At 45.6% G+C, this 23,337-nt stretch overlaps 1 protein-coding gene and 3 long non-coding RNA genes across 13 annotated transcripts; 3 read left to right on the top strand and 1 right to left on the bottom strand.

The window, feature by feature from the left end:
* The first annotated feature begins 9,268 nt into the window (after positions 1-9,268).
* LOC127923597 (uncharacterized) lies at positions 9,269-9,788 on the top strand. Its single transcript, XR_008114795.1, has 3 exons — positions 9,269-9,483; positions 9,581-9,678; positions 9,728-9,788. It is a non-coding gene; the product is annotated as an uncharacterized LOC127923597 (long non-coding RNA).
* A 1,913-nt stretch (positions 9,789-11,701) lies between these two features.
* On the bottom strand, positions 11,702-17,698 carry LOC127923593 (tripartite motif-containing protein 16-like). Its single transcript, XM_052507599.1, has 6 exons — positions 17,029-17,698; positions 16,521-16,616; positions 13,572-13,805; positions 12,649-12,808; positions 12,464-12,523; positions 11,702-12,232 (listed from the first exon to the last, which is right to left on the bottom strand). The coding sequence occupies exons 1-6, from the start codon at positions 17,623-17,625 to the stop codon at positions 11,706-11,708; spliced, it is 1,674 nt and encodes a 557-aa protein (XP_052363559.1). The 5' UTR covers positions 17,626-17,698; the 3' UTR covers positions 11,702-11,705.
* Positions 14,154-15,587, top strand: LOC127923596 (uncharacterized). 7 transcript variants are annotated; one of them, XR_008114792.1, is made up of 6 exons: positions 14,154-14,210; positions 14,279-14,538; positions 14,609-14,712; positions 14,888-14,991; positions 15,044-15,095; positions 15,252-15,587. It is a non-coding gene; the product is annotated as an uncharacterized LOC127923596 (long non-coding RNA). The 7 variants fall into 7 exon arrangements; XR_008114794.1 differs by having other exon boundaries at positions 15,304-15,587; XR_008114788.1 differs by having other exon boundaries at positions 14,888-15,095; positions 15,304-15,587.
* A 1,558-nt stretch (positions 17,699-19,256) lies between the features above and the next one.
* LOC127923598 (uncharacterized) lies at positions 19,257-22,287 on the top strand. 4 transcript variants are annotated; one of them, XR_008114798.1, is made up of 4 exons: positions 19,257-19,631; positions 19,746-20,054; positions 20,440-21,340; positions 21,946-22,287. It is a non-coding gene; the product is annotated as an uncharacterized LOC127923598 (long non-coding RNA). The 4 variants fall into 4 exon arrangements; XR_008114797.1 differs by having other exon boundaries at positions 20,440-21,010; positions 21,836-22,284; XR_008114799.1 differs by having other exon boundaries at positions 20,440-20,900; positions 21,946-22,284.
* The last annotated feature ends 1,050 nt before the right edge of the window (positions 22,288-23,337 follow it).

Consider the following 23,337-nt stretch of genomic DNA (forward strand, 5'->3'; position numbering starts at 1 on the left):
TACCTACTGGTGTATGGTGGAGGTTTTACCTACTGGTGTATGGTGGAGGTGCATGGTGGGGTTTTACCCACTGGTGTATGGTGGAGGTTTTACCCACTGGTGCATGGTGGGGGTTTTACCCACTGGTGTATGGTGGAGGTTTTACCTACTGGTGTATGGTGGAGGTGCATGGTGGAGGTTTTACCTATTGGTGTATGGTGGAGGTGCATGGTGGGGGTTTTACCCACTGGTGTATGGTGGAGGTTTTACCTATTGGTGTATGGTGGAGGTGCATGGTGGAGGTTTTACCCACTGGTGTATAGTGGAGGTTTTACCTATTGGTGTATGGTGGAGGTGCATGGTGGAGGTTTTACCTACTGGTGTATGGTGGAGGTTTTACCTATTGGTGTATGGTGGAGGTGCATGGTGGAGGTTTTACCTACTGGTGTATGGTGGAGGTTTTACCCACTGGTGTATGGTGGAGGTGCGTGGTGGAGGTTTTACCCACTGGTGTATGGTGGAGGTGCATGGTGGAGGTTTTACCCACTGGTGTATGGTGGAGGTTTTACCTACTGGTGTATGGTGGAGGTTTTACCCACTGGTGTATGGTGGAGGTTTTACCCACTGGTGTATGGTGGAGGTTTTACCTACTGGTGCATGGTGGGGTTTTACCCACTGGTGTATGGTGGAGGTTTTACCCACTGGTGTATGGTGGAGGTTTTACCCACTGGTGTATGGTGGAGGTTTTACCTACTGGTGTATGGTGGAGGTTTTACCCACTGGTGCATGGTGGGGTTTTACCCACTGGTGTATGGTGGAGGTTTTACCTACTGGTGTATGGTGGAGGTTTTACCTACTGGTGTATGGTGGAGGTTTTACCTACTGGTGTATGGTGGAGGTTTTACCCACTGGTGCATGGTGGAGGTTTTACCCACTGGTGTATGGTGGAGGTTTTACCCACTGGTGTATGGTGGAGGTTTTACCTACTGGTGTATGGTGGAGGTTTTACCTACTGGTGTATGGTGGAGGTTTTACCCACTGGTGTATGGTGGAGGTTTTACCTACTGGTGTATGGTGGAGGTTTTACCTACTGGTGTATGGTGGAGGTTTTACCCACTGGTGTATGGTGGAGGTTTTACCCACTGGTGTATGGTGGAGGTTTTACCTACTGGTGTATGGTGGAGGTTTTACCTACTGGTGTATGGTGGAGGTTTTACCCACTGGTGTATGGTGGAGGTTTTACCCACTGGTGTATGGTGGAGGTTTTACCTACTGGTGTATGGTGGAGGTTTTACCTACTGGTGTATGGTGGAGGTTTTACCCACTGGTGCATGGTGGAGGTTTTACCTACTGGTGTATGGTGGAGGTTTTACCTACTGGTGTATGGTGGAGGTTTTACCTACTGGTGTATGGTGGAGGTTTTACCCACTGGTGTATGGTGGGGGTTTTACCCACTGGTGTATGGTGGAGGTTTTACCTACTGGTGCATGGTGGAGGTTTTACCTACTGGTGTATGGTGGAGGTTTTACCCACTGGTGTATGGTGGGGTTTACCCACTGGTGTATGGTGGAGGTTTTACCTACTGGTGTATGGTGGAGGTTTTACCTACTGGTGTATGGTGGGGTTTTACCCACTGGTGCATGGTGGAGGTTTTACCTACTGGTGCATGGTGGAGGTTTTACCTACTGGTGTATGGTGGAGGTTTTACCCACTGGTGTATGGTGGAGGTTTTACCTACTGGTGTATGGTGGAGGTTTTACCTACTGGTGCATGGTGGAGGTTTTACCTACTGGTGTATGGTGGGGTTTTACCCACTGGTGCATGGTGGAGGTTTTACCTACTGGTGTATGGTGGAGGTTTTACCTACTGGTGTATGGTGGAGGTTTTACCTACTGGTGTATGGTGGAGGTTTTACCCACTGGTGTATGGTGGGGGTTTTACCCACTGGTGTATGGTGGAGGTTTTACCTACTGGTGCATGGTGGAGGTTTTACCCACTGGTGTATGGTGGGGGTTTTACCCACTGGTGTATGGTGGAGGTTTTACCCACTGGTGTATGGTGGGGGTTTTACCTACTGGTGTATGGTGGAGGTTTTACCCACTGGTGTATGGTGGAGGTTTTACCCACTGGTGTATGGTGGAGGTTTTACCCACTGGTGTATGGTGGAGGTTTTACCTACTGGTGTATGGTGGGGTTTTACCCACTGGTGTATGGTGGGGGTTTTACCCACTGGTGTATGGTGGAGGTGCATGGTGGGGTTTTACCCACTGGTGTATGGTGGAGGTTTTACCTACTGGTGTATGGTGGGGTTTTACCTACTGGTGCATGGTGGGGTTTTACCCACTGGTGCATGGTGGGGTTTTACCTACTGGTGCATGGTGGGGGTTTTACCTACTGGTGTATGGTGGAGGTTTTACCCACTAGTGTATGGTGGGGGTTTTACCCACTGGTGTATGGTGGAGGTTTTACCTACTGGTGTATGGTGGAGGTTTTACCCACTAGTGTATGGTGGAGGTTTTACCTACTGGTGTATGGTGGAGGTTTTACCTACTGGTGTATGGTGGAGGTTTTACCTACTGGTGTATGGTGGAGGTTTTACCACTGGTGTATGGTGGAGGTTTTACCTACTGGTGTATGGTGGGGTTTTACCCACTGGTGCATGGTGGAGGTTTTACCCACTAGTGTATGGTGGAGGTTTTACCTACTGGTGTATGGTGGAGGTTTTACCTACTGGTGTATGGTGGAGGTTTTACCCACTAGTGTATGGTGGAGGTTTTACCTACTGGTGTATGGTGGAGGTTTTACCCACTAGTGTATGGTGGAGGTTTTACCTACTGGTGTATGGTGGAGGTTTTACCTACTGGTGTATGGTGGAGGTTTTACCCACTGGTGTATGGTGGAGGTTTTACCTACTGGTGTATGGTGGGGGTTTACCCACTGGTGTATGGTGGAGGTTTTACCTACTGGTGTATGGTGGAGGTTTTACCTACTGGTGTATGGTGGAGGTTTTACCCACTGGTGTATGGTGGAGGTTTTACCTACTGGTGTATGGTGGAGGTTTTACCCACTGGTGTATGGTGGAGGTTTTACCTACTGGTGTATGGTGGAGGTTTTACCCACTGGTGCATGGTGGAGGTTTTACCTACTGGTGTATGGTGGAGGTTTTACCCACTGGTGTATGGTGGAGGTTTTACCTACTGGTGTATGGTGGAGGTTTTACCTACTGGTGTATGGTGGAGGTTTTACCCACTGGTGTATGGTGGAGGTTTTACCCACTGGTGTATGGTGGAGGTTTTACCCACTGGTGTATGGTGGAGGTGTATGGTGGAGGTTTTACCTACTGGTGCATGGTGGAGGTTTTACCCACTGGTGTATGGTGGAGGTTTTACCCACTGGTGTATGGTGGAGGTGTATGGTGGAGGTTTTACCTACTGGTGCATGGTGGAGGTTTTACCCACTGGTGTATGGTGGAGGTTTTACCTACTGGTGCATGGTGGAGGTGTATGGTGGAGGTTTTACCCACTGGTGCATGGTGGAGGTTTTACCTACTGGTGCATGGTGGAGGTGTATGGTGGAGGTTTTACCCACTGGTGTATGGTGGAGGTTTTACCCACTGGTGCATGGTGGAGGTTTTACCTACTGGTGCATGGTGGAGGTGTATGGTGGAGGTTTTACCTACTGGTGCATGGTGGAGGTTTTACCTACTGGTGTATGGTGGAGGTGTATGGTGGAGGTTTTACCTACTGGTGTATGGTGGAGGTTTTACCTACTGGTGCATGGTGGAGGTTTTACCCACTGGTGCATGGTGGAGGTGTATGGTGGAGGTTTTACCTACTGGTGCATGGTGGAGGTTTTACCTACTGGTGCATGGTGGAGGTTTTACCTACTGGTGTATGGTGGAGGTTTTACCTACTGGTGTATGGTGGAGGTGTATGGTGGAGGTTTTACCTACTGGTGCATGGTGGAGGTTTTACCTACTGGTGTATGGTGGAGGTGTATGGTGGAGGTTTTACCTACTGGTGCATGGTGGAGGTTTTACCCACTGGTGTATGGTGGAGGTGTATGGTGGAGGTTTTACCTACTGGTGCATGGTGGAGGTTTTACCTACTGGTGTATGATTCTTTTCCTCTACCTCGCTTAGATGACTGTATTGATAGAATTGGCTCTGCTACTTACGTTAGTAAGTTAGATTTGTTAAAAGGTGCCTCTGACCTCTCGAGCTTCTGACATATCGGCTTTTGTTACGCCAGATAACTTCGTACAATACACTGTGATGCCCTTTGGCATGTGTAATGCACCTGCTACTTTTCAGCGGCTAGTTAACATTGTGTTTGAAGATGTGCCAAATTGTACTGCGTACCTTGACGATGTGGTGATTCATTCGTCTACTTGGTCTGATCATCTCTCCACTTTGAAAAGTGTGTTTCAGCGGTTGGAGAATGCTTCTTTAACCCTCAATTTGGCTACAATGACTTACTTAGGGAAACAAGTGTGAGTTTGGGAAGGCTACAGTGACTTACTTAGGGAAACAAGTGTGAGTTTGGGTAGGCTACAGTGACTTACTTAGGGAAACAAGTGGGACGAGGTCAAGTGCGCCCAGTAACTGGCAAAGTGAAAGCAATTGTTGCTTTTCCTGCTCCCACGACTCGCCGCCAGTTGCGCAGATTCCTGGGGATGGTAGGGTACTATCGTACATTCTGTAAGAATTTCTCAACTGTAGTAGCTCCCCTTTCATCTCTGCTTAGTCCCAAGGTACCATTCAAGTGGTCCAAGGACTGTAACTACGCTTTTGAGTCTGCTAAAGCGCTACTTTGTAGTGCCCCAGTGCTTGCCGCCCTCAACTTTGACAAACCTTTTAAGTTGGAGGTAGATGCTAGTATAGTGGAGGTAGATTTGCTGGAGATTTTGCTGGAGGTAGATTTGCTAGAGATTCGCTGGGAGGTCATTGCAGAGAGATTTTGCTAGAGGTTGATTTTGCTGGGAGTTCATTGCTGGGAAGTGGTATGTTTTGTGAGTTTGTTGCTCAGATAGAGCTTATTTGATGTCCTTTGTTTCCTAGTTTGTTTGTGAAATTGTTTAATATTCTGTTTCATTTGTTCCCAGGGGGAAGGGGAAGGCACCTAGGGAGTGCTTAGGCAAGAGGCCCGCGGGCATACATATACCCGTAGTATATTCACTGTCTAGGTACAATAGGTAAGACCTGGGCAGACCACCCCCTGTATTTTGTTTAGGGCACCAGGTGGTGCTAAATTAGGTAAGTAGTGGGTAGGCAGGTAAGATAGGAGAGGAGGGGGCTTTGAGATTTAGTTTCTTTGCTTTGGTTCCGTCCAGCCCCTTTTCCCCATATTACCGTGTAAAGGAATAAAGTCCTTGTAAACGGTCCCACATTCTGCCTGTTGTCATCCTTACAGTCCATACCTTTTTCACTTCCTCAACACAGCCAAGCGGTAACCACAGGGTTTTACCTGTCTGAGCAGTCCTTTACTGATTCACTTCCTCAACACAGCCAAGCGGTAACCACAGGGTTTTACCTGTCTGAGCAGTCCTTTACTGATTCACTTCCTCAACACAGCCAAGCGGTAACCACAGGGTTTTACCTGTCTGAGCAGTCCTTTACTGATTCACTTCCTCAACACAGCCAAGCGGTAACCACAGGGTTGTACCTGTCTGAGCAGTCCTTTGCTGATTCACTTCCTCAACACAGCCAAGCAGTAACCACAGGGATTTACCTGTCTGAGCAGTCCTTTGCTGATTCACTTCCTCAACACAGCCAAGCAGTAACCACAGGGTTTTACCTGTCTGATCAGTCCCCTATCGATACACTTCCTAGACACTATAGGACAGTAACCACAGGTCTTTTATTTAATTATATTCCACCATGCAGATGGACAGTTGCCACTTCAAACTGGATGGAACAGAACAGTTAACAGGACAGATGAATGAGATGGAATAAATGACCCAGATAAATTGAATGACTCACCTGACTCAGACTGATTCAATAAGATGAATGGGTTGCGTTTGGGCGCAAACACAAACAGTTCTAATCAAACAAGTCTGGCCAAACTGAATCAGACAACACAATCCTAACTCAAACAAACTGAACAGACTGGTCAGATGAACCACCTGAACAAGACAGGTAAATAACCCCACTCAACTGAACCATCCAAAACAGATGAAACACACAACTCCCAATCTGCAGCGGCCACACTATTATTTATTTTATACTTTCACTGTTTCACCCTTAAAGCTTTTTCATTTTTGTATGTTTATTCTTTCATGCATTTATTGAATTGAAAAGCTCCCGATTAGTTTTAGTTCAATACATTTTGAGAAACCTACTTGGTGTTTCTATTGCTTAGGCAGGCTCTCGAAACGTATCACAAAAACTTTAACTATAAGTAAGAACTGGGGCGGCAGGTAGTCTAGTGGTTAGAGCATTGGACTAATAATTTGAAAGGTTGCAACATCAAATCCCCGAGCTCACAAGGCAAAAATCTGTCGTTCTGCCCCTGATCAAGGCAGTTAACCCATTGTTCCCAAGTAGGTCGTCAATGTAAATAATAATTTGTTCTTAATTGACATGTCTAGTTAAATAAAAACAGCTGACCTCTCATCTAGGAGGCCACCTGTTTGCTCAATTCATCCAGAAAGACCCGTCTGCAGTCACAGAGTTTTCCACCATTTGCTGGTCCCTTGTAGCCACTCCTGGCAAGCTCGCCATTTATGTCGTGGAAATATTCACTCAATCACATTTCTCAGATACCAGAACTTGTGAATTCAAATAGACTTTATTACAAAGTAACAAGCCAAACTGGGCCTTGGACCAACTGCCAGACTCAGTCTCAGTCCTTTTATACAGTTTCATGCTGATAGAAGTGTCATCGTCCCTCCACTTTATGCTAATAACCAGATCCCCTCGGCTTTACTCCTCCATTGTTTCCAAATCTAAGTTCTTTCCTCTAGGCGGGGTGCCCCTCCCCCCCTCTAGTTCCTTTATGCTAATAACCAGATCCCCTCGGCTTTACTCCACCATTGTTTCCAAATCTAAGTTCTTTCCTCTAGGCGGGGTTCCCCTCCCCTCTAGTTCCTTGGATCAATTATATTGGTGGAGCACCTATACATTATTTCCAGAAAATAATAAGTACAGATTACTATAGGAAATGATAAGATTGCTACATGCCCTTATCAGACTATAATATTACCATGGGCCATTATAGGATTAGTACAGAACTATAGTTCATTATAGAATTATACCAATAAGTACAGATAACTATAGGAAATTATAGAATTATACCAATAAGTACAGATCACTATAGGCCATTATAGAATTATACCAAATTGCTAAAGGACACCAATAAGAAGAAGAGACTTGCTTGGGCCAAGAAACACAAGCAATGGACATTCGACCGGTGGAAACCTGTCCTTTGGTCTGATGAGTCCAGATTTAAGACTTCTGGTTCCAACTGCCGTGTCTTTGTGAGATGCAGAGTAGGTGAACAGATGATCTCTGCATGTGTGGTTCCCACCGTGAAGCATGGAGGAGGAGGTGTGATGTCTTTGTGAGAAGCAGAGTAGGTGAACAGATGATCTCTGCATGTGTGGTTCCCAACGTGAAGCATGGAGGAGGTGTGATGTCTTTGTGAGAAGCAGAGTAGGTGAACAGATGATCTCTGCATGTGTGGTTCCCACCGTGAAGCATGGAGGAGGAGGTGTGATGGTGCTTTGCTGGTGACACTGTCAGTGATTTATTTAGAATTCAAGGCACACTTAACCAGCATGGCTACCACAGCATTCTGCAGTGATACACCATCCCATCTGGTTTGTGCTTAGTGGGACTATCATTTGTTTTTCAGCAGGACAATGACCCAACACACCTCCAGGCTGTGTAAGGGCTATTTGACCAAGAAGGAGAGTGATGGAGGGCTGCATCAGATGACCGGGCCTCCACCTGATTTGTTGAACATGTTGTTGGTTACTACATGATTCCATATGTGTTATTCCATAGTTTTGATGTCTTCACTATTATTCTACAATGTAGAAAATAGTAAAAATAAAGAAAAACCCTTGAATGAGTAGGTGTGTCCAAACTTTTGACTGGTACTGTATGTTAAGGGGATGGTTCACCCCAATAGAAAGGTTCATACCTCAAAATACCATCTTATTAGATGGATCCATTTCCCCCCATTAGTTTGGGATTCAGACCTGCATTCGTCTTGATTTCAGACCACTTTGGAGAAGTGTTCCACAGGCAGTAAATCTAATGTAGAATAAATGGAACCTGGATCCATTTCATTCTATTAACATGGTTTATGTGTTATAACAGTAATGGGGTTAAACTGATATTAAAATGACAACTCCATAGGTGGTACCAGGTCTGGGGAGTTCATCTCTGCTCCCACCATCCCTGGGACAGTACTGATCAACATAGCTGACCTGATGCAGAGGTGGACCAGTGATGTTTTCCTCTCAGTGGTGAGACTTGCCCTTCCATTTGACACACCTTTACCTGATGAGATCATACAAGACGTTACAGGCTGATTGCATGTGGAAACAGACCTGCGTTAAAATAATGTTGAATACTTAATAAGTGTTTGATTGAGTTTGTTGTAATGGAACCAATAGAAAAGTCCTAAAAGTACAAACAAACCCCGCCCACCTGGAGGACAAAGGAAATGCTCAAAGTGTTGGAAAGATTTCAAATAGTATTTGAATCCAGGGTGTTATTCGTTAGAGAACACTGTAGCAAAACATTTAGCAACATAATTATTTTAGTTCAGTTAGTCCCTTCGTGTTTCAGCTCATATTCTTCAGTTTGGTGCCTCGTGGATATGATTCAGGTCTCCGTGGAAACATCAATGTAAATTCACCTTTGATTTTTACTCCTCACTTTCCCTTTCAGGTCCATAGGGTTTTACTGCCCCCTGCTGGAGACTGGAGCACACTGCAGTCCCTTTCAGGTCCATAGGGTTTTACTGTCCCCTGCTGGAGACTGGATCACACTGCAGTCCCTTTCAGGTCCATAGGGTTTTCCTGCCCCCTGCTGGAGACTGGAGCACACTGCAGTCCCTTTCTTGTCCATGGGGTTTTACTGCCCCCTGCTGGAGACTGGACCACACTGCAGTCCCTGGCTTTCTTTGTGCAGCCGGATGATGAGGCCCTCATCAATACAGATACTGTATGTAGAACCATAGTCCAGTATGGACTATCAATACAGGTACTGTATGTAGAACCATAGTAAAGCCCAGTATGGACTATCAATACAGATACTGTATGTAGAACCATAGGACCAGTATGGACTATCAATACAGGTACTGTATGTAGAACCATAGTAAAGACCAGTATGGACTATCAATACAGATACTGTATGTAGAACCATAGTAAAGACCAGTATGGACTATCAATACAGACACTGTATGTAGAACCATAGTAAAGACCAGTATGGACTATCAATACAGGTACTGTATGTAGAACCATAGTAAAGACCAGTATGGACTATCAATACAGGTACTGTATGTAGAACCATAGTAAAGACCAGTATGGACTATCAATACAGACACTGTATGTAGAACCATAGTAAAGACCATATGGACTATCAATACAGGTACTGTATGTAGAACCATAGTAAAGACCAGTATGGACTATCAATACAGATACTGTATGTAGAACCATAGTAAAGACCCGTATGGACTATCAATACAGGTACTGTATGTAGAACCATATTAAAGACCAGTATGGACTATCAATACAGATACTGTATGTAGAACCATAGTAAAGACCAGTATGGACTATCAATACAGATACTGTATGTAGAACCATAGTAAAGACCAGTATGGACTATAAATACAGATACTGTATGTAGAACCATAGTAAAGACCAGTATGGACTATCAATACAGATACTGTATGTAGAACCATAGTAAAGACCAGTATGGACTATCAATACAAAGTGACCATTTAGAATGAGGCCCAGTTCAATGAGAGGAAGTCTTAACAGAACTGGGGGATGACAGACAGGAAGTGTTTTGTGCCAAACACTAAAGCATGATATTGTAATAAATCTACACCCTATTCCCTACGTAGAACACTACTTTAGACCTGGTCAGAAGCACCGTAGTGCACTACGTAGGGAATAGGGAACCATTTGGAACAGAGACAGTAATTCCCCTGAACATCTTCCTCTTCCTCATCTGGTTTCTTGAACAGCCCTTCACTCCTCTCCTCTTCTTCCCCTCCTCCCTTTTCATTCTATTCTATCAGCCACACCACTAGCTCACCTCCACACAATACATTTACAAGTTAAAGACACACCTTGGAATAAATAACAAAGGAAAACTATTACTAGATGAAGTTGAGTGTTTTTTATTATTTCCCATCACCATAAATCATATTTAATCACTGAACAGTAGCAGACCTAACTTCATCTGTTCCTGACTCTGGATAGTGGATTAAAAAGACCATCAATCTCCAATGATATTAAAGTACTATTCTGAACATTACTGATATACTGAGTGGCAAGTCAAGATATCTGCTGGTTTTATTGTTTGGTCAACAGCACCACCTGCTGGACAGGTTTAATGTTGCTGGACTGAGCAGTATGGGAGGATGAAAGATGACACATTTAGGGCCGGTTTCCTGGACATCTACATTGAACATACTGTTTAGTCCAGGACTAGGATTAATCTGTGTCTGGGAAACCAGACCATATAGTTTAGTAGAAAGTAAGTGATACCAGCTTGTAGTGGGCTGACTAGTCCTGAATTGTCCTTTAGTTCCTGGACCATTTTCCATGCAGCTCCAGGTGACAGAGAACACATCAATTAGGACCGAGCCAACAAGCTGATCAATGATACTGAGGAGAATTACACATAGAGACAGAGAACCAACTGAGAAAACATATCAATGGTTCTGAATGACAACCAATATACATCAACACCAGACATCATGATTCATGGAAATGTACAAGATTAAAACATTGTATTGCATTTTAATTAATAACAAATCAGTTTACAGTTTAACCAGCTCAGCAGACTACACCATGACTAGTTCTACTCTGGACCCTACTACAGTTTAACCAGCCAGCTATAACTACACCAACATGATAGAGTGGACCCTACTACAGTTTAACCAGCTCAGCTATAGACTACACCAGCATGACTAGATATCTGTGGACCCTACTACAGTTTAACCAGCTCAACAAGACTACACCAGCTGACAGTTTATGTGGACCCTACTACAGTTTAACCAGCTCAGCTATAGACTACACCAGATGACTAGTATCTATGTGGACCCTACTACAGTTTAACCAGCTCAGCTATAGACTACACCAGCATGACTAGTATCTAGTACTACAGGACCCTAGCTATAGACTAATCTGTGTCTGGGAAACCAGACCAGCTATAGAAAGTAAGTGATACCAGCATGACTAGTATCTATGTGGACCCCTACTACAGTTTCAGCTGGACCAGCTATAGCTACACCAGCATGACAGTATCTATGTGGACCCTACTACAGTTTAACCAGCTCAGCTATAGACTACACCACATGACTAGTAGACCCTACTACAGTTTAACCAGCTCAGCTATAGACTACACCAGCATGACTAGTATCTATGTGGACCCTGAATGACAGTTTAACCAATATAGATCTACACCAGACATCATGATACAGTTTAAAGCTCAAGATTAAAACATTGTATTACAGTTTTAAGCTATAGATACACAAATCAGTTTACAGTTTAACCAGCTCAGCAGTACCATTATAACTATAGAGCCAAAACCCAGGATAAAGTGGCTGAGTGAATGTGGTCTGGACTCTGTGAAGGAGGGTCATTGTGTCAGAGACACTGTAGAAGGACAGAGTACCTGCCTTGTGATCCAGGTACACTCCTACTCTGGAGGACTGAGGGCCTGATACTTCAGTCACAACATTATTGTGTCTGAAACAATAACCATCACTAGAGCAATGTAAACTCCAGGACTTGTTCTTGTATCCAAATACACCATCTGTCCCTCTCTCTGTTCTGCTGATGTCTTTATATGAGACTGCTATAACAATAACATCACCAGTCCTCTCCACCTCCCAGTAACAGCGTCCAGACAGACCCTCTCTACACAGAACCTGACAGTAGTTGGTGAATCTGTCTGGATGGTCAGGATATGGTCGGACTTGGCCTGTGTTGGTCACCTTTCTGTTCCCTTCAGACAGAGAGAGGTGTGTGTGTGCTGTGTTTGGGTCCAGTGTGAGCTGACAGGAATCTGGGAGAAGAGCAGAGACCAATGAGGGGAGTCAGAACAATAAGTTAAGTCAGATACTGTATCTACCCTGTCTTTGATTAGAGCACAGCAGAGATCAAATCAGAGAAATATGAGGAGTCAGATAGATACCCAGTCTTTGATTAGATCTACTATTGCTATATATTTCTAGAGGGATTGTTAGGAGTGTCAGTAAAAAGAGACTGTTAGTTACTTCACAATAAAGAGACTCACATTGTAACAACTGTTCTCTGGTCTTGGGCTCTGGAGGCAGTACAACACCCACTATATTCACTACAGACACACAAACACATTGACAGAGAGAGGGAATGTTATCATCAGACCATATTCCACATGTATATGACTAGTAGGGAACTTTCAATGGTCTAAAGTTGATGTTCTTATTGTTTTCAACACACCTGTAGTGGAGATCTTGGTCCATTCTCCTTTAAGGAAGTCTTCTAGTTTCTCTCTCAGTTCAGACACAGTCTTACTCGCATCTCCAAAGTACTGAAGAGGACGGACAACGATGCTGGGTAAGTCTGAAGATACACTGATACTGGAGAGAGACTGATAACTCTGGAAAGAGAGAGAGAGACTGATAACTGGAGAGAGAGAGAGACTGATACCTCTGGAGAGAGAGAGGAGGGACAGAGAGAGAGAGGAGGGACAGAGAGAGAGAGACAGAGAGAGAGAGAGAGAGAGAGAGGGGGACGGACAGAGAGAGAGAGAGGGACAGACAGACAGAGAGAAGGTGGGGCGGACAGAGAGAGAGAGGGACGGACAGAGAGAGAGAGAGGCGGATAGAGAGAGAGGGGCGGATAGAGAGAGACGGACGGACAGAGAGAGAGAGGACAGGACAAAGAGAGGGACGGACAGAGAGAGAGACGGACAGAGAGAGAGACGGACGGACAGAGAGAGAGAGGGACGGACAGAGAGAGAGAGGGACGGACGGAGAGAGAGAGAGGGACGGACAGAGAGAGGGAGAGAGAGATGGACAAAGAGAGGGACGGACAGAGAGAGATGGACGGACAGAGAGAGAGAGAGAGGGAGAGGGACGGACAGAGAGAGGGACGGACAAAGAGAGGGACGGACAGAGAGAGATGGACGGACGGACGGACAGACAGACAGACAGACAGACAGACAGACAGACAGACAGACAGACAGACAGACAGACAGACAGACAGACAGACAGACAGACAGACAAAGAGAGGGAATGACGGACAGACAGAGAGACAGGGAAAGAGGGACAGAGAGAGAGACAGGGCAACATAATGATTGAGATGAATAGTTTCACATGAAGTTAATTTCATATCACATGTAACAAGACAGTTTTAGTTACCTGGAGGAAATGGATGTGATTCTCTGTGTGTGAGAGCTGCTCCAGCTCAGTGCTTCTCTTCCTCAGCTCAGCTATCTCCTGCTTCAGTTGCTCCAGGAGTCCTTCAGCTTGACTCACTTGAGCCTTCTCTTGGGCTCTGATCAGCTCCTTCACCTCAGAGCTCCTTCTCTCAATGGAGCGGATCAGCTCAGTAAAGATCTGATCACTGTCCTCCACTGCTGACTGTGCAGAGCGCTGGAGATAGAGAGAGAGACAGAGAGAGAGACAGAGAGAGAGACAGAGACAGAGAGACAGAGAGAGAGAGACAGAGACAGAGAGAGAGAGAGACAGAGAGAGAGAGAGAGAGAGAGAGACAGAGAGAGAGAGAGACAGAGAGAGAGACAGAGAGACACAGAGAGACAGAGAGACAGAGAGACAGAGAGAGAGAGAGAGGGAGAGGGAGAGAGAGAGAGAGACAGAGAGAGACAGTAGGTTCAGTGGTCTCTCTACACCTCATTGAGTCAGACCTCTGCCACCCTGCTCTCCAGGTCCACCAGACAGGTACAGAACACACCCTGCTCTACTCTCCTCCCTCCTGGTCCAGACAGGTACAGAACACCTCTTGGTCCTGCTCTACTCTCCTCCCTCCTGGACAGACAGGTACAGAACACCTCTTGGTCCTGCTCTACTCTCCTCCCTCCTGGACAGACTCCCTCCTGGACAGACAGGTACAGAACACCTCTTGGTCCTGCTCTACTCTCCTCCCTCCTGGACAGACAGGTACAGAACACCTCTTGGTCCTCCTCTACTCTCCTCCCTCCTGGACAGACAGGTACAGAACACCTCTTGGTCCTGCTCTACTCTCCTCCCTCCTGGACAGACAGGTACAGAACACCTCTTGGTCCTGCTCTACTCTCCTCCCTCCTGGACAGACAGGTACAGAACACCTCTTGGTCCTGCTCTACTCTCCTCCCTCCTGGACAGACAGGTACAGAACACCTCCCTTGGACAGACAGGTCCTTGGTCCTCCTCTACTCTCCTCCCTCCTGGACAGACAGGTACAGAACACCTCTTGGTCCTGCTCTACTCTCCTCCCTCCTGGACAGACAGGTACAGAACACCTCTTGGTCCTCCTCTACTCTCCTCCCTCCTGGACAGACAGGTACAGAACACCTCTTGGTCCCTCCTGGACAGACAGGTACAGAACACCTCTTGGTCCTGCTCTACTCTCCTCCCTCCTCCAGGTACAGAACACCTCTTGGTCCTCCTCTACTCTCCTCCCTCCTGGACAGACAGGTACAGAACAGGCTCTACTCTCCTCCCTCCTGGACAGACAGGTACAGAACACCTCTTGGTCCTGCTCTACTCTCCTCCCTCCTGGACAGACAGGTACAGAACACCTCTTGGTCCTCCTCTACTCTCCTCCCTCCTGGACAGACAGGTACAGAACACCTCTTGGTCCTGCTCTACTCTCCTCCCTCCTGGACAGACAGGTACAGAACACCTCTTGGTCCTCCTCTACTCTCCTCCCTCCTGGACAGACAGGTACAGAACACCTCTTGGTCCTCCTCTACTCTCCTCCCTCCTGGACAGACAGGTACAGAACACCTCTTGGTCCTGCTCTACTCTCCTCCCTCCTGGACAGACAGGTACAGAACACCTCTTGGTCCTGCTCTACTCTCCTCCCTCCTGGACAGACAGGTACAGAACACCTCTTGGTCCTGCTCTACTCTCCTCCCTCCTGGACAGACAGGTACAGAACACCTCTTGGTCCTGCTCTACTCTCCTCCCTCCTGGACAGACCACTTGCATATCTTTGATTGATAGTTTCCTGGTATCTTTGCCACAAAACTGTCTCTGTGTGTTTGTGTCATCTCATGTTTGACAAAGATAAACAAAGATTTTTTCCAATTTCCAAATAATCAAACGTCTGTTACACTGTAACTTACAGGCAGCCTCACATAAAAACCTATTGGTTAACAAAGCTTTGATTATGACCAAAGTCTATAGTAGTGAAAACTCTCTCTCTCTATTGTAACTTACCACACATTCACATCACTGCCTCGACATGAATGTGTCCTGTCAGAGCCGTTTCCTGTCCGTTAACTGTTAACAGGCTCGAGCCACAGCTTAACCAATGAGCTACAAGGAGGACTGACAGTCACGAGCGGTGCAGCAGCCTCTGCAGCAGCAGCCTCCCCCGGGTCCTAGTGCCCGCCCGGTAAGACGGTTAAGATGCGATGGAACGGTTGACGGAGAGAAAATAAATCACAGAGAAAATATATTGACTGATATATTGAATTGTTTAGGGAAGCTTTAGCTTTGGCTTTAATAAATTCAGAAAATACTTGAAAACCAAAAGAGAAAAGAATAGTAGCTCTCCTCAGGAACAACAAAACCCTCACAGACCAACTTCTTCTTCTATGATATAATGGAGGTCCTCAAACCAACGTTAAAGGTGCATGGCGCCACCTACTGTGCTGGAGTGTGTTCAATCACGGTTTACACCACTAAATCCTCCTACCTAACTCAGTACTTCTGAGAAAATAAAGAGACCTACTAACTTCTAATAGACCCTCCCCCATCCCCCAAATCCCTTTCAAGTGTAATGCTTACTGTTCATTTCTGATTGTATATTTCACTTTTGTTTATTGTCTATTTGACTTGCTTTGGCAATGTAAACATATATTTCCATGCCAATAAAGCCCTATGAATTTAATTCAATTGAGAGAGAGACAGTTCCATTTTAATGTATAGGGGACATGAGTCAGTCATGGTTACTCATGGTTATGTGATGAGGCAGCCCAGTTGGTTACATGAACCAGTCTATTCTCTGAAAGGGGTCCAGACAGCCTGTTCCCAACAGTGGGGTCAGTGGGATTGGATAGGGGCCTCTCTCTCTCTCTCTCTCTCTCTCTGACTGGAGGAGAGAAGTGAAATGGTGTGTCTCCTCTGGTCAACAATACTCACCTTGAAAGACTTCACAGTCTGTTGGAGCTCCTTCAGCCTCTTTTCTCTCTCCTGGAATCTCTGCTGGACCTTCTGCTGACTCATCCCCAGCTGCCTCTGTGGAGAATCACTCTTCAATGAGCTATCAAGCTTTATTAGTCCAGTAGATCAATAGTATGGTAATTTGACATAGGACCCATAGAGAGGAAGGTCTACAATCCTGAGGAAGTCCCTTTACAATATTATATTATGTTGCTATGTGAATGATTATAGTTTTTATGGTAGGCCTACGTGTATCAAGGGGTTGAGACTGAACTTTGGACTCATAAAAGGCCATTCAGAATGATAATAGTGTTTGACGTTAGAAAATGGTGATACATTTGTAACAAACTCAATATACTCAAGGTTTGTGTTCATATGTGTGGATCCATTTAATTTGAATGATCTCATTTTCAAACAGATTTAGTTCCTACTGTATCTTTAATTCTTTGTTTATCAGACAGCCACCAACAAGTTGTTCTGGTCTTACCTGTTTCTCAGTCCTCTCTGCTGCAGCTGACACTGTATCATGGCCTTTATGTTCATCCATTGTACACAGCAGACAGATACACTGCTGATCGGTACGACAGTAAACCTCCAGCAGTTTGTCATGATGAGAGCAGATCTTCTCCTGTAGTTGTGCGGTGGCTTTGACCAGTTTGTGCTTCTTGAAAGCAGGAGATTCATAGTGAAGTTGGAGGTGAGTCTCACAGTAAGAGGCCAGACACACCAGACAGGACATGAGGGCTTTCTGCTTTCTGGTCCCAGTGCAGACATCACACACCACATCTCCAGGTCCAGCATAGCACAGAGCAGGAGGGGGAGCAGTCTGGAGTCCTGTCTTCTTCAGTTTCTCCACCATCTCAGCCAACATGTTATTTTTCCTCAGATTAGGCCTTGGAGTGAAGGTCTCTCTGCACTGAGGACAGCTATAGACCCCTTTCAGAACATCCTGATCCCAGCAGCCCTCAATACAGATTCTACAGTAATTGTGTCCACATGCAGTAGTGACCGGCTCCTTCAGTAGATCCAGACAGACAGAACAACAGAACTGGTCCTGGTCCAGCAGAACTCCCTGTTGAGCCATTTGGACGGTTGTTCACTCTCACACAGACAGACGACACAGAGACTCAGATCAGTTTTGTTTCCTCAGAAAATAGTTTGTGCGAGTTGGAGGGACTTCCTAGATCTGCCAGAGGGGAGGGGTTAGAGGGAGGGAGGGGTTGGAGGGAGAGAACGAGAGAAGGAGGAGTGCAGAGAGGTAGAAGTCTACTGAATACTGGATGTATTGACTGATCATTGAGAATGAGGTAATATTTTACATTACAGTGTGGTTATTACTGACAGGTCTAGGGTCAGGGTTAGAGGTACTATATTCAGCAGTAACCCTAGACATATCTAGGACTAAAAAGAGAAGAAGTTTTAAAGTCAGAGTTCTCTGTGTCTCTTCTTAGTCATACAGATCCCCCACATCTTATAGGTGGACGGGGTTATGGACATATACAATACATTATTTCTGAAACCAGATGAAATTAAACTGTCTTTCAGCAAGAAATGCTTCTCTAATAATCCTAACCGTGGCTGGGTGTCTTCAGAGACAGAGGTAGAGAGACACACTGTCAAGGTGACAGGTATCTTAGTGGTTTAGAGACTGAGAGGTACAGAGACACACTGTCAAGGTGACAGGTATCCTAGTGGTTTAGAGACTGAGAGGTATAGAGACACACTGTCAAGGTGACAGGTATCTTAGTGGTTTAGAGACTGAGAGGTACAGAGACACACTGTCAAGGTGACAGGTATCCTAGTGGTTTTTAGAGACAAGGTGACAGGTATCCTAGTGGTTTAGAGACTGAGAGGACACACTGTCAAGGTGACAGGTATCCTAGTGGTTTTAGAGACTGAGAGGTAGTGGTTTAGAGACACACTGTCAAGGTGACAGGTATCCTAGTGGTTTAGAGACTGAGAGGTACAGAGACACACTGTCAAGGTGACAGGTATCCTAGTGGTTTAGAGACTGAGAGGTACAGAGACACACTGTCAAGGTGACAGGTATCCTAGTGGTTTAGAGACTGAGAGGTACAGAGACACACTGTCAAGGTGACAGGTATCCTAGTGGTTTAGAGACTGAGAGGTACAGAGACACACTGTCAAGGTGACAGGTATCCTAGTGGTTTTTAGAGACTGAGAGGACTGAGGAGAGACACACTGTCAAGGTGACAGGTATCCTAGTGGTTTAGAGACTGAGAGGTACAGAGACACACTGTCAAGGTGACAGGTATCCTAGTGGTTTTTACAGAGACACACTGAGAGTGGTTTAGGTACAGAGACACACTGTCAAGGTGACAGGTATCCTAGTGGTTTAGAGACTGAGAGGTACAGAGACACACTGTCAAGGTGACAGGTATCCTAGTGGTTTAGAGACTGAGAGGTACAGAGACACACTGTCAAGGTGACAGGTATCCTAGTGGTTTAGAGACTGAGAGGTACAGAGACACACTGTCAAGGTGACAGGTATCCTAGTGGTTTAGAGACTGAGAGGTACAGAGACACACTGTCAAGGTGACAGGTATCCTAGTGGTTTAGAGACTGAGAGGTACAGAGACACACTGTCAAGGTGACAGGTATCCTAGTGGTTTAGAGACTGAGAGAGACACACTGTCAAGGTGACAGGTATCCTAGTGGTTTAGAGACAGAGACACACTGTCAAGGTGACAGGTATCCTAGTGGTTTAGAGACTGAGAGGTACAAAGACACACTGTCAAGGTGACAGGTATCTTAGTGGTTTAGAGACTGAGAGGTACAGAGACACACTGTCAAGGTGACAGGTATCCTAGTGGTTTAGAGACTGAGAGGTATAGAGACACACTGTCAAGGTGACAGGTATCCTAGTGGTTTAGAGACTGAGAGGTACAGAGACACACTGTCAAGGTGACAGGTATCCTAGTGGTTTAGAGACTGAGAGGTATAGAGACACACTGTCAAGGTGACAGGTATCTTAGTGGTTTAGAGACTGAGAGGTATAGAGACACACTGTCAAGGTGACAGGTATCCTAGTGGTTTAGAGACTGAGAGGTACAGAGACACACTGTCAAGGTGACAGGTATCCTAGTGGTTTAGAGACTGAGAGGTATAGAGACACACTGTCAAGGTGACAGGTATCCTAGTGGTTTAGAGACTGAGAGGTAGTGACAGAGACACACTGTCAAGGTGACAGGTATCCTAGTGGTTTAGAGACTGAGAGGTATAGAGACACACTGTCAAGGTGACAGGTATCTTAGTGGTTTAGAGACTGAGAGGTATAGAGACACACTGTCAAGGTGACAGGTATCCTAGTGGTTTAGAGACTGAGAGGTACAGAGACACACTGTCAAGGTGACAGGTATCCTAGTGGTTTAGAGACTGAGAGGTATAGAGACACACTGTCAAGGTGACAGGTATCCTAGTGGTTTAGAGACTGAGAGGTACAGAGACACACTGTCAAGGTGACAGGTATCCTAGTGGTTTAGAGACTGAGAGGTATAGAGACACACTGTCAAGGTGACAGGTATCCTAGTGGTTTAGAGACTGAGAGGTATAGAGACACACTGTCAAGGTGACAGGTATCCTAGTGGTTTAGAGACTGAGAGGTACAGAGACACACTGTCAAGGTGACAGGTATCCTAGTGGTTTAGAGACTGAGAGGTAGAGAGACACACTGTCAAGGTGACAGGTATCTTAGTGGTTTAGAGACTGAGAGGTACAAAGACACACTGTCAAGGTGACAGGTATCCTAGTGGTTTAGAGACTGAGAGGCATAGAGACACACTGTCAAGGTGACAGGTATCCTAGTGGTTTAGAGACTGAGAGGTATAGAGACACACTGTCAAGGTGACAGGTATCTTAGTGGTTTAGAGACTGAGAGGTATAGAGACACACTGTCAAGGTGACAGGTATCTTAGTGGTTTAGAGACTGAGAGGTATAGAGACACACTGTCAAGGTGACAGGTATCCTAGTGGTTTAGAGACTGAGAGGTATAGAGACACACTGTCAAGGTGACAGGTATCCTAGTGGTTTAGAGACTGAGAGGTATAGAGACACACTGTCAAGGTGACAGGTATCCTAGTGGTTTAGAGACTGAGAGGTACAGAGACACACTGTCAAGGTGACAGGTATCCTAGTGGTTTAGAGACTGAGAGGTATAGAGACACACTGTCAAGGTGACAGGTATCCTAGTGGTTTAGAGACTGAGAGGTACAGAGACACACTGTCAAGGTGACAGGTATCCTAGTGGTTTAGAGACTGAGAGGTACAGAGACACACTGTCAAGGTGACAGGTATCCTAGTGGTTTAGAGACTGAGAGGTATAGAGACACACTGTCAAGGTGACAGGTATCCTAGTGGTTTAGAGACTGAGAGGTACAGAGACACACTGTCAAGGTGACAGGTATCCTAGTGGTTTAGAGACTGAGAGGTATAGAGACACACTGTCAAGGTGACAGGTATCCTAGTGGTTTAGAGACTGAGAGGTATAGAGACACACTGTCAAGGTGACAGGTATCCTAGTGGTTTAGAGACTGAGAGGTACAGAGACACACTGTCAAGGTGACAGGTATCCTAGTGGTTTAGAGACTGAGAGGTATAGAGACACACTGTCAAGGTGACAGGTATCCTAGTGGTTTAGAGACTGAGAGGTACAGAGACACACTGTCAAGGTGACAGGTATCCTAGTGGTTTAGAGACTGAGAGGTACAGAGACACACTGTCAAGGTGACAGGTATCCTAGTGGTTTAGAGACTGAGAGGTATAGAGACACACTGTCAAGGTGACAGGTATCCTAGTGGTTTAGAGACTGAGAGGTACAGAGACACACTGTCAAGGTGACAGGTATCCTAGTGGTTTAGAGACTGAGAGGTACAGAGACACACTGTCAAGGTGACAGGTATCCTAGTGGTTTAGAGACTGAGAGGTATAGAGACACACTGTCAAGGTGACAGGTATCCTAGTGGTTTAGAGACTGAGAGGTATAGAGACACACTGTCAAGGTGACAGGTATCCTAGTGGTTTAGAGACTGAGAGGTACAGAGACACACTGTCAAGGTGACAGGTATCCTAGTGGTTTAGAGACTGAGAGGTACAGAGACACACTGTCAAGGTGACAGGTATCCTAGTGGTTTAGAGACTGAGAGGTACAGAGACACACTGTCAAAGTGACAGGTATCCTAGTGGTTTAGAGACTGAGAGGTATAGAGACACACTGTCAGGGTGACAGGTATCCTAGTGGTTTAGAGACTGAGAGGTACAGAGACACACTGTCAAGGTGACAGGTATCTTAGTGGTTTAGAGACTGAGAGGTAGAGAGACACACTGTCAAGGTGACAGGTATCCTAGTGGTTTAGAGACTGAGAGGTACAGAGACACACTGTCAAGGTGACAGGTATCTTAGTGGTTTAGAGACTGAGAGGTACAGAGACACACTGTCAAGGTGACAGGTATCCTAGTGGTTTAGAGACTGAGAGGTACAGAGACACACTGTCAAGGTGACAGGTATCCTAGTGGTTTAGAGACTGAGAGGTACAGAGACACACTGTCAAGGTGACAGGTATCCTAGTGGTTTAGAGACTGAGAGGTAGAGAGACACACTGTCAAGGTGACAGGTATCTTAGTGGTTTAGAGACTGAGAGGTATAGAGACACACTGTCAAGGTGACAGGTATCCTAGTGGTTTAGAGACTGAGAGGTACAGAGACACACTGTCAAGGTGACAGGTATCCTAGTGGTTTAGAGACTGTCTGTCTATGTTCCCTTGTGGTTTAGGGACAGTAACTGAAAGGTCGCTTGTTTGAATCCCTGAGCTGACTAGGTGAAACCTCTGTCTATGTTCCCTTGTGGTTTCGGGACAGTAACTGAAAGGTCGCTGGTTTGAATCCCTGAGCTGACTAGGTGAAACCTCTTTAAATCCCAAGAGACCAGGAGACCTAAAGGAAGCATTCAACACTGCATCCCTTCATCCAGTCATAGTAAAATGTCTGTCTGTCTGTCTGTCTGTCTGTCTGTCTGTCTGTCTGTCTGTCTGTCTGTCTGTCTGTCGACAGCCAACTTCTCTGCTGTGGTTGTTGTTGCTGCTATCAGTGTTAAGGTCAAGGTACAAAGTGATTGACCTCCCTCTGAGCCATATACAGAGTTCAACCCCTCTAAACATGTCATCTTTTATATCCTTTATTGTATATTGCTCTGATGTCACTGTCCTTAAAAACTCAGTCGACCCTCTACTTTTTCGAACATTCTGTTAAAAATCGTGCAACATTTCAACGCCCTGCTACTCAGGCCAGGAATATAGTATATGCATATGATTAGTATGTGTGGATAGAAAACACTCAGACGTTTATAAAACTGGTTAAATCACGGCTGTGACTATAACAGAACGTGCGTTTCATCGAAAAGTGCAAGAAAATCTGATCACTGAAAATGGAAATAAATATCCTTGCGCTACTTCCAGGAATTGTTCAAAGTGAACCGAATTACATGAGGCCGAGGTTTCAGTGCCTACTGCTTCCACATGATGTCTAGAGTCTTGTCATTTGATTCAGCCTTGATTCTTGGTCAAACCGAATCAAGGGAACCGATTCCCTCCGGTCTCCGACATCTTTTCGAGACGGACAGCTATAGAATTTACATCGCCTCCTGATGAATTTTATCGCTTATTAACGTGTACTAATACCTAAAGTTGCATTACAAAAGTATTTCGAAGTGTTTTGTGAAAGTTTATCGTCAACTTTTTTTTAAAAAAAAATGACGTTACGTTATAAGACGCAATTTTTTT

The sequence above is a fragment of the Oncorhynchus keta genome, unplaced genomic scaffold (genome assembly GCF_023373465.1).
Source record: "Oncorhynchus keta strain PuntledgeMale-10-30-2019 unplaced genomic scaffold, Oket_V2 Un_contig_3013_pilon_pilon, whole genome shotgun sequence".
Taxonomy (NCBI): domain Eukaryota; kingdom Metazoa; phylum Chordata; class Actinopteri; order Salmoniformes; family Salmonidae; genus Oncorhynchus; species Oncorhynchus keta.